This window comes from Acipenser ruthenus, chromosome 18 (assembly GCF_902713425.1).
Source record: "Acipenser ruthenus chromosome 18, fAciRut3.2 maternal haplotype, whole genome shotgun sequence".
In the NCBI taxonomy this organism is placed as follows: Eukaryota; Metazoa; Chordata; class Actinopteri; order Acipenseriformes; family Acipenseridae; genus Acipenser; species Acipenser ruthenus.
This window is the reverse complement of record NC_081206.1, coordinates 30,058,067-30,072,546: the sequence shown is the minus strand read 5'-3', so window position 1 is coordinate 30,072,546 and position 14,480 is coordinate 30,058,067. Positions and strand designations below refer to the sequence as shown.

The 14,480-nt window shown below is 37.5% G+C and overlaps 1 protein-coding gene across 3 annotated transcripts in view; it reads right to left on the bottom strand.

Annotated features, from left to right (window-relative positions):
• The window catches only part of LOC117416750 (nesprin-2-like), a 147,074-nt gene extending 132,594 nt beyond the window's left edge, over window positions 1–14,480 (bottom strand). For 2 of the 3 annotated variants that reach the window (XM_058991956.1, XM_058991957.1), the window contains exons 1-10: window positions 14,303–14,480; window positions 10,073–10,214; window positions 4,066–4,127; window positions 3,035–3,130; window positions 2,281–2,358; window positions 1,821–1,913; window positions 1,302–1,486; window positions 900–1,099; window positions 635–735; window positions 128–217 (exon numbers count right to left, since the gene is read on the bottom strand). In XM_058991956.1, the coding sequence (XP_058847939.1) occupies window positions 128–217; window positions 635–735; window positions 900–1,099; window positions 1,302–1,486; window positions 1,821–1,913; window positions 2,281–2,358; window positions 3,035–3,130; window positions 4,066–4,127; window positions 10,073–10,169 (1,002 nt within the window). In that variant the 5' untranslated portion in view covers window positions 10,170–10,214; window positions 14,303–14,480. The remainder of the gene's footprint in view (window positions 1–127; window positions 218–634; window positions 736–899; window positions 1,100–1,301; window positions 1,487–1,820; window positions 1,914–2,280; window positions 2,359–3,034; window positions 3,131–4,065; window positions 4,128–10,072; window positions 10,215–14,302) is intronic. The other variant, XM_058991958.1, reaches the window with a different exon arrangement.

The following is a 14,480-nucleotide window of genomic DNA, read 5'->3' as shown; positions in this document are numbered from 1 at the left end:
CAATGTGTCCTTCAGTACAATGTACTTAACTATTAGAGCACAGAGAAAACAAGAACCTATAGGTAAGTGTGACACGTACTGCGTGTAGCCTGAAACACGCAGCTGTGTTCTGATAATGGTAATGTACCTTTTGGAGGTTAGGGGAGGAGATTGCCTGTGTCAGGCGAGGTGACAGTCTGACAGGAGAAGGAGTTTGAGGAGAAGTGACATAGAGCTGCTTCAGCAGAAAGAAAGACAAGAAACAGAAAAGAAACCTGTTTACCATTCAAAGGCTGGCATAGAGAAAGGAAGTCTATTAGTTTATCACTGCAGGTAAAGAGTGTCTCCTCCCCAGTGGAAAAGAAAACGTTTAAACAAAAATCAGTGTTCTATCTTTTTATCTTTATATATGGAGCCAGAAAAAAACACCAATGCAACTATATATACTGTATATATATATATTTTTTTTTTTTTCATTGTTTATATACAGTTTGGTATTTACTGGCAAGGTTTCCCCTTTTGAAAAAAATCACACAACTGACAATTTGGAGTAAAGCTAATTTATCTTATTTCGTATTATTATTGAATGCATACATTACAAAAGTAAAAATGACAGGACAGACAGGTGTATTGTCAGCATAAGTGAACCCCATACCTGCATTTCTTCTTCGGACACGGGCAAATCTTTAGAATACTGCAGGAACTGTGCCACATAAGTCATGATGGATTTATCATCAGGGTCATTGATGTCCACATCTGAGGAGATGGAATTGTCAATATTAGTTAAAACAGTAGTTAGTGTTGACTTTAATTAGGATTTACTGAACAAAGCTCTCAACAGAACTCTGAATTCAAGCCTGTATTTTCTTTCAGTGTTTTATCGTTGTACATATTTCAGTGAAGTGGAAGCTGTCTGTTACCTTCTGGTTCCAGAAGTCTTGGTATCTTTAGCTCATGCTCTGCAGTTCGGAACGCCTCTTCCAGGTTTTCTCGGTTTGTTCTGCTCTTTGTTTTCTGCAGGTCCACCAAATTTGGCCTCAGGGAATTAAGGATGGCCAGAAACGCTAAGCCACTTCTCCAGCTGGACTTAAAGTCTTTAATGCTGATGTTAGCACCGGCCCTAACGAGAACAGCAATCAATTAATAAAAACTTTTAAAAAACAAATTAATACTAACATATACTTAAACAAATGATCAAACATTATATGTAGAATCTCCATCAGGATGGTCACTATACTGCTAAAGTTGCTTTGTTTTCATTACTGCAAGCCAGACAGTAACAATGAATGCTTTATATTGCAAATATATCCTGAATCTCATACTTCTGACATTGCTCCCTAGCCCATAGGAGGAGAGCCTTCTTTGCAGACAGCTTGAACTTGGTGTGTAGGGTGCCACTCCTTCTTGATGATGAGCTGTCAATGGTAGAACAGGAATCTATACTGGCCAAAGACTCCATGGAGGACTGCCTGGAACTGAATGCCAGAGAGTTGGCAAGCTCTTCGATCTGAAACCAGATTTATTAAAATGCGTTTACACCTTCAGAAGCACACAGTGGATATTATTACATTTGTTTACTGTTCAAACGACCAGGGCGTGTCCATGTTCTGATGCTGTCGTCATTTCCTAGTACACACAAATATCTTTTAATAACCGATTGAAGAATGGATTAGCAATGGAATTGGTTTTGTTGCTCCACCAGTACATGTGCAGTCTCATTATCCAGAGCTAGCTCACCCAACCTGCTGTTTAAGGTGCCTGCCTGGCTTTGCAGATCAAACACAGGGGAAACACCGCATATATTTAATCACCACTGGAAAGAATTTTACAGAAATACTTACATGAAAATGCAAAATGATTGTCCATATCAGGCCAAGAACAATAGATGGTTTGCCTTCAATTATGTCAGGAATGTTAATGTTGACAAGTTTTATCTACAGAGAAAAAGCAGATATTGATTTCTCATACTGTATGTGTCTACGATACTTTTACTGCATATGTTTAATACTAAATTGTTATATAGCACAATACAAACCAAGGATAAGTAGCCCGATCAACTGCATGCAGGTAGATCCTAATTAAGGTATTCTAAATCTGCATTGTAATTAATAAATAAAAGGGGAAAACAATGGAGGATGTATTTTGATTACTGTCTTCACACATACAAGATGACCCACATTACACCTCAATATCCTACTCAACAGCATATATATCACCATGTGTATATTCTATGTCATGTTTGTATTGTAGTACCAGCACTTACCCAACAGCAAAGAACCCACAAGATAAGGTTGTACTTACTGATTTCCTCCTCAGAAATGTCAAGGCGGTTTCAATATTGGCTCTGCACTGGAAAATGCTTCTCCCCCTCTCACGACTCTGAAGAAAGATCAATAAACACAGGAAACTTATAAACAAGCAGGAACAACATGAACAGTAAAACAACTGTCTAGATAACAAAGGTAAGAATGTATGATAAAGACCTTTACAAACAGCACTCCAACACAAACAGGGCTTGGCTTAAGCGCATTATGTAGGGCTTTTGAAGGTAATCCTTCACCTACTCTGTTTACATCACCAGGTATTTTTTCAACACTGAACATACTTTACTGACGATTATCTGGGTAGCTCTGTGCACTAAAGTATTCCAGCTGTGTCAATACTCTAGAATTATAGCTTTAGCAAGTGACTATGGTTCATACAGGGACTCCCGTTATGGATTCTGTCCCATCGGTGAGATGAGATGAGGTTAAAAGTTCTCTAACCAGATGAGCAGACAAGTCCGGCTCATTTGCATAGCGGTTAATATACTTCCCAAATTCAAATTAATAGAGACAAATCCTTGATACATCTCAGCCTGTATCAAACTAGATCAAGGCATGAAAACACAGATGCTATGGGGTAAGCTGTTCCAATCCTGCCTCTCCTAAGCAAGTATCTCCCATAAAATTGTAGCGTTTGAGAAATCCACTGAGTTAATCTGTATTTACCAAACATTACTGGTAATGTTCAACTGAAAAGCCTTGACGTGACTTAACACTGCTGGGTCTCTTACCATTGGCTGTCCAGATATCACCTCCAGTAAATCCAGAAGCCTGTTTCCATCCCTGACATCTGTGAACAAGTCCAGAACAACTGTGGGGGGTCTGTGCTGTGGAGGATCATGAAGAAACGTTTGAATGGAATAACAACATGGAACAACAGCAACAACAACGACAACAGCCTTGGTTCCCACAAAGTTGTTATTTGATCCTCACGGAAGATATGTCCATTAAGATATTCTTCTACCTCGTCTGCCATTTCCTCCAGCTTTTTTTCCCCCCAAAGTACCACTTACTAGCTTATTTCCGTTTTCCTCATATGCACCGTTTCTTCTATTGACCGTAATTTTGTAGATAATGTGTTCTCAAACTACCTTCTTTCCTTAGCCGAAGTACTAGTTTACATTTCATTTATTTGTTTATTCAACACCCACCATATTGTAAAAACATGCATGTGTCATTTGTTTCCTTGATAATTTGCTAATAAAAAGGAGCTTAAGGAACTGCTAATTAGGTTATTTATGAGCTTTGGGAAATGGCGTTCACAGAACCAATCACACCAGTGTTGCGCGATCTTCACCATATCCCAGTGCTTTTATTGTTTCCACAGTCTACACTCCACACTGCACCAGTGCCCTGGCTTCAGCAGATAACCCCTTCTGGATTCGAGCCAGAGGAAGTGCTGTCACTGGAGCTGATGTTGCTGACTGTTTGCACATTCTGCTCATTCAGTGGCTCTATATTTAATACACACCCATACGACATACAAATAAATCTTTTGCCCATGCTGCATGAGAAAGGGGGATTCTGCTCTGCTAAATGACTTGACAGTTCACCAGCGACTGCTACTAAATGGAGCAGTAATAATAAAACAAACAGCATGACTATTCTTATGAAGCTACTCCACTGACAATTGCCCACTGTTTCAAAAGTATGATGTTTAATTACAAGAGGCTGGTCTGAATGCATTGCTAGGATGACTATAGCACAAAGGTAAGGTTTTAAAATGTTTTAGTATAAACTTAAACAATGAATTGTGTCTTACCTTTACTAGCTGTGCATTTATCCAGTTGGTAAAGGTCCTCTTCTGGATTTGCTCCTGTTCAACTGTGTAATATTTTTCAAGGAGGAAAGTTAGCATGTATGTTAAAGTTCATGTAGACTGCACACACTTTTAAACAATGTTACAATGCATGCAAAGACAGCAGAGCGCCAATCCATGTACTTTCCAATACAGTTTTCCTAATGTTTAACCTCTGTGAAAAATACATTCGTTTGCAGTATTTTTTTTTTTATTATTTAAAACTAGTATCACTCACAAGTGAAGAACAAAATACCCTGGTTCTAATCTCAACACTAAAGTGTTGTAATTGCAAATGTGAACCAAAATGAAAAACGTGCAGAATGTATCAGAAAACAAGCTGTGCACGAAACACAACACTTTGGAAATGTTCACTCTCCAAAATGCTTCAATGAATCAGTTATTTAAAGAATAATTGTATATAAATAACTCACAACTTAAAAAGTGATCAACATGGCCTGTGTTACAGAAAAATACATTTACACTGTACAAAGAAATACTACCCTGAAGTAATAACTGCCAATAAACGTAAATGAAACCGTGTAAGGTTATCGCCCATGTTACATTAGGCATTGAATAAGAAAAGGCAGACTTACCACTATTAAACTGAACAAAATCAGTAACTAGGTGAATGTGTTTGGAAGAAGAGAAATTGTCCATCTCTAAAGAATACCCATCAACTTCAAACGAGAATTTGTTTTATTTAAAAAGCAAACCCTTCTATGATGCGCAGGCTGCAAATCTGAACCCAACAGTTAAAGCAGCTACAGGTTGAAATACTACATTGGAATATTCCTGGGGGCCTTTCACTGATAAGGAAAGGATTTCTGTACGTGACCTTTTTTAAAATAGGCTTGACAGCTTGGTGCTTCCAGAGTTCTAATGTTATACACAGTAGGAAGGCGTCCAATCCTTCATGAAGAGACTGAGTCACGGTAGTAACTGTTCTGTGCTGAATGAGTGGCATTCAGGGGGCCATCGAATGCCATTTCCGTGACCTTTTTCTACTGGATTGCCCTTGATAAATGAAAAAGTGACCACAGGGAGCAAGTCGGATTAATGTGAATCTACTAAAATGGCCGCTTTCCACATTATTATCCCATTAAAACCAGTTGTTGAACATTCAAACTTTATTCTTTGGTTATATGCTTGAAATGTGTACATTGAATTCTGACTACAACAACCAGCTGCAGCTATGACGTACGCATTAAAGGTGCTTTAAAATTGTAACTTTTTTGTATTTTACAGGGAGAATGTACAGCTCATTTTGTTGTGGTGTTTGTGCTTGCACAGAACTGGGCAGCTCTTAAATACAACTGCTGATTTGCAAGAAAAGTGGTCTTAAAAACATGACCTTGTTGTAGTGTGTCAGTTACCTTGCTGCACACTGAAAGCGAGCTGTCTCAATGAGTGAAGGAGTAGGTTACGTGAGATCAGCATCGCCTGAGGAATTAAGAAATCGTCTGCCAAGCCTGTTCTAACTGCAAACCAGAAAATCTGGCAAATCCAATCTCTAATTAACCATTTAGCTGTGAGAGGATGTATCATTATAACAAAGTAACTCTCTCCAATTGAAACTTGAAAAGGTCAAGGTGAGTGCTTTCAGCTATCTACAAATGCATGGTTTTTGGTAATCATATACAGTTGTATGACACAAGAGTCATTGAAGGCTGCTAATTACAGCCATTATTATTATTATTATTATTATTATTATTATTACTATTATTATTATTATTAATTTATTTATTTGGCAGACGCCTTTATCCAGGGTGACTTACAGGTATTACAGGGCAGTACTGGGTTACAATGCACGATTAATATTTAAATACTGTATAGTTTACAGTAAGTGCAATAATACTAATAGAATACAATATGAAATAGGATGCAACAATTTGGGATTACAACTACAATGACATAGTGCAATAATACATTAGTAGTGTAAGGATAGTGATGAATAGGTTATGCTAACTCTACTTACATGTTGCTATCTGTGGACATCAAAAGAACAGGTTTAATAATATTGTTTGTTTCTTTGTGCAATACAGAACCACCCAGTTTAATAAGCTGAGGCAAGAAGGTTTGCTTGAAAGCACCCATTCCGGTTTCCCTTTTCATGAGTATCCAATCTAAGTGATGAACGACATCTTCAAGCAGCTAAAATTATCCATGTCCCAGTTATTTTCCCAATAGAGGTGTAAAATATTTTCTTGGGAAACCCTTTATTACCCCATTAAAAGCTAAATCACAGGCAACCCCATGATAACAAGACTGTAAAGATTATTGACATTACTGGGTTTGCTGTTTACTGCAGTTCCTATCTGACAACTCCAACAGGTGTGCCTCCTTTGTCCTGGGATAAACCTCAGTTGAACATTTTCCAAACTGGCCCTGAATGAATGTTTCCAGGCCTCATTTTCATAGATTCACTTGACAATATCCGAGGTTTGCTGTGCTGACAGACAGGCAGGTTGGAATTAACCTGTGTTCAAATTAAGCATAGCCAGCCCTAGTCAAGATATAAATCATGGATGATAGAGAAACTCAGGAACATGGCATTGTATGGAGAGAGCCATTAAAAAAGACACGGTGAAGTAGCGTACAGTATCCTTGGAGAGGACTTGATTCCACACAAATCCTTAATTGAGAGAGTTTACAATGTCAATCTCTCCCCTTCCTATCCCACTGGCTGCAGCAGTAAGAACCCAGTTTATTACTCAGGTGCTCATTGGGCTAATATTTCAGTTCTTACGGTACTGAATATGGTTATAGCAAACACCAGGTTGCTAAGCAACTGTCTTTTTAAACAAGATAATGACAATAATACCAGTTCCAGGTGGTCTTATTTAATTTGATAATGTATCTTCACTGCATATTTTTTATCTTTCCTGAAACATGAACAAGATGTCTACTGAGAGTATCTTGAAAAAATCCATTTTTTATTTAAATAAACATTGCCCAACAGTGTTTGTTTTTAGTGATCATTGCGTAACGTGGCTTCTAAACCTAATTTCTCACAGAAGAGGTTCCTTAATGGACGTGCATCACAGAACATTGCCCATTAAACCTGTAATAACTTTACTGTATAACCAATCTTTCTAAAGAATTGCTTAGGACTGTTTTCCATTGTTTTTCTCCTTGCTTTGTATATGATTTTTTTCAGTGGACTAACCTGCGTACATTACTTTGAATAAGAAACATTTAAAAAATCTACATCACCCTTCCAGCCCAGCTTCTACATATTTTATAGCAGGATGGAGCTAAAGCAAACTTCTTGTGTAAAGCCAAAAAAAAAAAAAAGAAAAAAACTATTAAATCAGTTAGACTAACGTTTGGGCACTTGTCTAAACACTGGTTTCCGACCCTAAGAATTTTTTGTTTTCAGTACAACACAAGCAATGAAAATGTGCTGCTAAGGGAGTTCACCCAACATTATTTTGTAGATTGTACTTCCCTGTCTCCCACCCATGTAAAGACTGCACCACTGCCATATAGTAAAAAAGAAATACCGCACCCATGTTACACAACTGAACCACTAACTGGTCAAACTGGTCCTTAATATAAGACATACACTGCATCTCACTCTCACTCATTTCATAGTCTATGAAAGATTTTACAAAAATGCTATTAGCAACCCAAAGTACTGTACTGATAGAAAATTGGCCCAAATCAGTGTGGGATGCAGCATCCGTTCTTAGAAAAGCCAGCTAGAAAAAGGATTTCAAATTAACGAGCCCTTGGCAGAGACAGAGTCTCTTAACATTTTGATAACAACCAAGGATAAGAAAACAACAAACCTATTCAGGGATACTATATGATAGCACGTTAGCACAGAACAGTACTCCATTGCAGACGGCTGAACACTATCATTAACCAACAGGCCAGACAGAAATCCTTGTTACTGATTGTTATTAATTATTGTGTATATTTACTTATTCAAATATATGGCCCTTGAGGGAAGTATGATCACAACAAAACACTTCGGGTGAGGGATAGGGTTGTTTTCTGTTTTCACTCAGCTGTGAAATCCAATTTGCAAGTACTATTTTCAGTTTTGATCACATTCCCCACAGGATCACAATTTCTCTTGCTTGACTAATATATCCACTGTGCAAAGCAAATTTCAAAGCATAGTCACAATAGAAAACAAAAACACGTTATAGCTTTTAGTGACAGCTGTTCTGAAACACTGCCCCCCACAGCCAAAAAAACACAAAGTTCTTATCAAGGACATTTCTTTAACACCGTATACTCTGTGGCCATGCTTAATTTGAAGGGGTGCCTTTTTTTGTTTATAAACCTTAAACAACTTGCTTACAATGATATTACTGGTAGAAAGTTTATTTTATTGTAATTTTTTTAAACAATTTTTGGAGAAAAAAAAAAAACAGATAAAAGTACCACAAGTTAAAGCTTAGGAGAACCAGTACTTCTCTGTCAGAGAAGCAAAAACCCTCTTTATCCCAGAGTTGGCACGCATATCCAAATGATCTGTTATTTATTATAGTAATTATCATGTATTACGGTCAGTGAGTTCTTGCTGTTAATGCATTTGTTCTAATCCTGTAATTAAACCGTTGTGTTAAATACAGATACAAGGAAATGTAGCCATAGCAGCTTTGTTTAGTGTCTCAGGAGGCCAGGCCTATTGTTCGAAAGTATTCCCTGTTTGTATTGAATTTGAGAGTCCTTGGCAGACGAAGGACATGTAATCATATTGCCCCATAAAACACTTGGAAATGATTATTTTGAAACTCCAAAAAAAAAACAAAAAAAAACATAAACAAACACGAAGGCAACAACTTGATTTCGCTATGCTTATGGAAGTGCACTGTAATTGTCTCAATGGGACCCTATTCACAAAACATTTTAACGGGTGTTTTGTTATCAAGTGATTACCTGGAATTGACTCTGACCAGCATAAATTCCAATTTAACAAAAGTGTGTTTCATGCATTTAGTCACAGCTAAGTCTGCTCAATTGATTTCACAGTGTACATAACAGCTTTCTAGGAGTGCAGAAGTCTGTACATTTTTGCTCCCTATCCAACATGCTAGAGATGCAAAGTGAAAAGAAAGTGCCATAGACATATGACAGTGCCATAAGGATAGATCAGCCGAAGTGTGTTTATATTAGTAAGTGCCAGCACCATCTAGTGCACAGGAAGTGAATTGCCAGCAAAACAAAAGGATCCAAAGGGCCAGATCATAAGATGGTACACTTTTGTCTATGTTGTTACATATCTCTATGGCAGACAACTCTTGAACTCTGATGAAAGAACCTTATCAGAAAATTAAATATTTGTGTTGTTTTTTTTGCAGTAAGGACCACTCAGAATGGCTGCACCACATCATCAAAAGGGAACAGTAAAAAAAAAAGTTGCAAGTCTTTACTTCTCTTTGCTGGGAATACATCCTTTCAAAACTACACTGCACACATCTGTTTGTAGAGCAAGAACTGGGCTAATGATCAAAAAGATCACAGGCCTTATGTTATTCCATTACCCTAAAGAGCATGGAGCTACACATTTCAATTAATGTTTTTTTTTCTAGTTAATGTACTTCCGCTTTTCTAGTCGTAGAAACTGCCTGAATGTGAAATCTATCAAGCCCTGCTTCAAACAAACAATGCCCTTCTTATCAGCGGTATACAATGTAACTATGCGTCCTGCAATAGGGTGACTTGAATGGGAGCTGGAAGTCCTGAGTACAGTAAATTATACATCTTCTAAGCTGAAAATGTATCTGTATATCTCTATGTGTGGAGCTGTGTGGGTTTGGGTTAAAAAAAAAAACTGTGATACATTAAAGGAATTCCAAATGCAGACTCAAACAGTAGAAATAGCCAAATGAGACACTGAAAAGATGCTTTGAAATAAAAAGTACAATCTGCATTAAACCCACGTCCAGGGAATGTCTACCTGTCTATGGTGGCCTCCTGTGTACAGTACATACTGTTTAGTCCCCATCGTTACCTTGTAGAAGCAGATGAACGTTATCAATGTCGAGAGGAATCTGCCCCTCCTCTTCCCCGGCAGTTTCTGATCTACCGCCAGATGCCATACTTTCCATGAAAATGAGATTATCAAAGAACTCAGCGAAGCATATCAGTACTACCTGCAGACAAAAACAGAATACAGAATGCTTTAGAGTAGGCTATCGCCATAGAAACTTGTTTAAATAAGCATAGTGCTTAGCTGGTGCAGCACCCATGGTTTTTTAAAAACATTTTTTTTTTTAATTATTTCAAAGTAACGTAGAAAAAATAAACTATAGATAATCACTAATTAAACAGTCTGGTTTATCCTGAATGTTTCCTTGTTTTCTTTTTTTCCAACCCTCGGAAATCTCTGGATTTGGCTGCCTAGCTGTAGGAAATGAGCCAACATACATCAAAGTAAAAGTAAAGAGGACAGATTAAGGGAGGGATCAAATAAAAAACACAAAAAACTTTAATCTGGGGATCATACAAGGCTTTCATATAGAAGATTCTCTTTGCCGGTTTCATCGATTTAATACCAACCTATGAGGATATGCCACATAGCAGGGAGGACACTGATATCTGCAAGGCCCACAGTTTTCCTATAAGCCTTTTCTTTAAAGACTATCACCAACAGCAAGAGTACATGAAATGAAATGCGGTTCGTATTGAGTTGAGGCATGACGTCATACTCGTCTAGTTTGAAATCTAAACATGTGTGTACTGCTTTATTAGGGTTATTAGCAGTCAAAGCTGGCGTCAAAATGAATGTCTCAAGCACCCTGAACTCCTACACTGGCAACTGAAATGCACTTCAAATTATACTAACCAAATCACTATTGAGTTCAGCTCTCACTGACTTCATTTGTTTTAATCCTGACTGACAGGCTAAATATGCATTGCTCTGCCATTCAGTTCTCAGAAAAAGATTGCTGCAAGGCAACAGCTGAAATAAAGACAGTAAATAACTAGGAGGGTTTTTTTTGTTTGTTTGTTTTTTGCCAAATGTTTTCATTATGCAAAGCTCTATGTGATGAGGAAGATGGCCCCTATTTGCAGAGCTTATTTTAATATTGTTTTTTAACCCCATCAACTTATTATGGGCCAGATTTATCAAGGTTTCCACACCAAAATGCACTTTGCAATACTACAGTGGTACAATGAGGTACATAACAACAATGGACAAAATAATACTTACTTACGTTGAACACAAACATGTTTTCTGTCATTGAAATCAAAGCAAGCAGTGTTACAGTACTGCCTGCACCTCAGTCCAACAGAGGTGCAGCTGAAGCACTTATAGGAAACAAACTGGGTTCAAAAATGCAATTAGTATTAAAAAAATATTGACAGAATGATTGTATTAACCAACTCTCCCCATCATCTTAAAACCACTGCACAGGCGGAGGGAATGACATCACAGGAAAGACAAAAATGGCACACACACACAATAACATATGCTATAAGGCTGTCTACATTATGCACTTCCTGTGTAACAGGTAATAGGACCCCTCTAACCACAGGCAGTATAGAACGAGTGACAGGCTCAGGGGGGGTCTTATTAGCTGTAACACAGGACATGAATTCTATAGCATGGTAGAGGGAAATGACAGAACACTGCAAGTGGGCTTCGCCAGTCTAATTAAAAAGTTTGGAAAACAATTACATCAACAGAAAAGCAATGAGAATCTTGTTATTATGCTAAGAGGGATCCGATGAGAGGTAAAGAAATCATTTTGAAAACTGCACTATTAAGCTTTAGGAAAGTAATATTTGTAGATTCCATTTAGCTGCCAATCTAATTAGCAAATCTAATCTGTAGACACATAGGCTTTAAAGAGTGAGGGTTTTCATTATCACTTTTTTATAAAAAGATGTCCTCTGAGTGTAATCACATGATACCAAGGGCACCAGTCTACTAAATTAAATTTAAAACCGGTGTTGCAGATTTAACCCTCACTAGCCTGCATACTTGACCAAATAAACTAGACTTTGGGATTCAAAAAACATTTTATTACCTCGCTTAACTGTTTCACTAAATTTTAAAGTACTTTAAAATTTAGTGAAACATTCAATTTGTTCTAAAACAAATAGTTTTACAGTACAACTGAATGTACTGTAACATAATATACTGCTGTTGATTAAATCAATTAAAATAGGACACTCCCTCCTATTTTACATTATTTACAGACAGAAATGTGCTGTAGAGAATTGCATGCACTGAAAGATAACGTGGTACACGAAGAGACATATTCTAATAACCTGAAAGCACTTTGTGTGATTTGTCATTGTATGTACAGTTTCCCTTGAAAACTGAATTAACGTATAGACACCACAGAAATGGGTTATTATGTATGACGTGTTTACACTTTCACTAATCTCTCAATTGGGTAATCAAACCCCTTGCCTGTTAGGTGATTCAGTTCTAAGCATTCTTAAAGTCTTACAACTTAAAGAATTGTAAACATCGCCAGTTTATTGTTACTTAAGGACAGACTTTAAGTTATAGAATATTACATAACAGATATAGACAATGGTGCAGTGGCAGGTTTTCAGACTCCTATTGAAAACATACAACAGTGACCTTGAGGTAACCAGCCCCTCATTTCCAGCTATCTGACCTTCCAGCTATGGATCGGAATCTATGACATCTAGCCTACTGGTCAGCTGCTTTCTCTTTCCTAAAAGTAGCTTGCAACAAAGTCACCCCCAAGATCACACCACTGTACACGCGTGAAGCAAAGTCACTAAACATTTCAAACGCTGTTTTCAATGCAAATATAATAAGTCATTTTGTTTTGATTCATTTTCTTGTTTGTCTGATTATTTGGGATAATACCAACCCACTGTAAAACAAAAACGTAACTTTTTATATGTGTGCAGCTTTTGCAGCATTGTTAAGTATGTACTTTCATTGAAACTGGAAAAATACCAACTTGTCAAGATCACAAAAAAAAAAAAAACATTGGAAAGGACATTATGAAGCTCTCACCCTGTCTTTGCTTGACACTAACTCAGTGCAATTTAACCCTTTAATCACTGCTACAAAATGAAAGCCTGGACTGATATTGTACTGATACGTGTACAGACATTCATGAGTGTAAAGGAAAACTGCTGCCGGATTATTTTTAGTGAAGCACGTGGTGTTCCTCTCTGTAGTCGGGTAATTCCACACTTCTCTGGCGCAGCGTCTCCTTAATGTCCCCTCTCCAAATTCACACGACAACATTGTTTGGAGGGAGACTTCCCTGATACAGAATATCAGGCTACAAGCACCAGAAAATACTCTTCCCCAACCGCCTTCCACCGCTCCTGACACTCCCATCGCAACATATCACTGTCTGACGTGACATTATTCTATTCCATGCAAATTACATCTTATCATTTGCGCAGTCCAGAGAAACAGCATGCAACAAATTGTGTTTAGCGCTTATATCCAGACTGAGTATCTATTTTAATAAACCAAAGGGAAATGGTGTGCACCCCATTTTGAAATGGAAAATACAGTAACTTATGCGTGACAGCCAGTAAGCCACATTGATAATGTCAGATCACTGTCACATCTCAAAATAGCATGCCCTGCTCCGTGAGCCTTGATACTGGCATCGACTATTAGAGCAACAAGATATTATCAATGGAATTCTTACCGGACACTCGCGAACACACTCTGAATGCAGCACCTACCTTGTGTGAAGAACTGCATATCTTAACAAAGGTCACATTTTAACAACAGAGTGTAATGTTTACAAACAGAACCGATTTTATTAACAACAACAACAGAAAACACCTGCATTGCAAAACAGCTAAATTACCGTGCAAATTATCATTAATGGAAAACGTTTAAGGGCGTGTTAGTATGTAATGTTAGTATGTAATGTGTGTGCAAAAACGGGGAAATAAATACTGTACTACAGGCATGCAAGTTATGAAATTGTCATTTTAAACACTGCCAAATATACTTCCAGTATACCAACCACACAACATCAGCATACATATACATCGCTTGCTACATTTCACATTACAGTTTTGAAAATAAGTTTTGTCGTTAATTAACAGTTCCAACAAAAGTCGAAATACTGTTTCAGGTAAATAGTCACTACAATATTTAAAATGCCTGTCCTGATAACCTTTGTGAAACGTCTCATAAAAAAAAAGACTACCAAAACTTGTTCGGTTTATGCCAAAAAGTAGCATTGTGCACGACTTCTGTTTTGTGTTTACTTACTTTTTTAAAGGAAAATCGTGAGGAGTGTGGGGTTCTCTCGTGCTCTCGAAACCTGGCGCGAGAAGAACAATAATACACAAAGTTTAGACCTGTGTGTTGCACTAAGCGCTATTCTAATCCAGTGAAAGGTTGTGCAACTCATTTGAGCTGTAACCACACCCACATTGCCTTTTCAGAT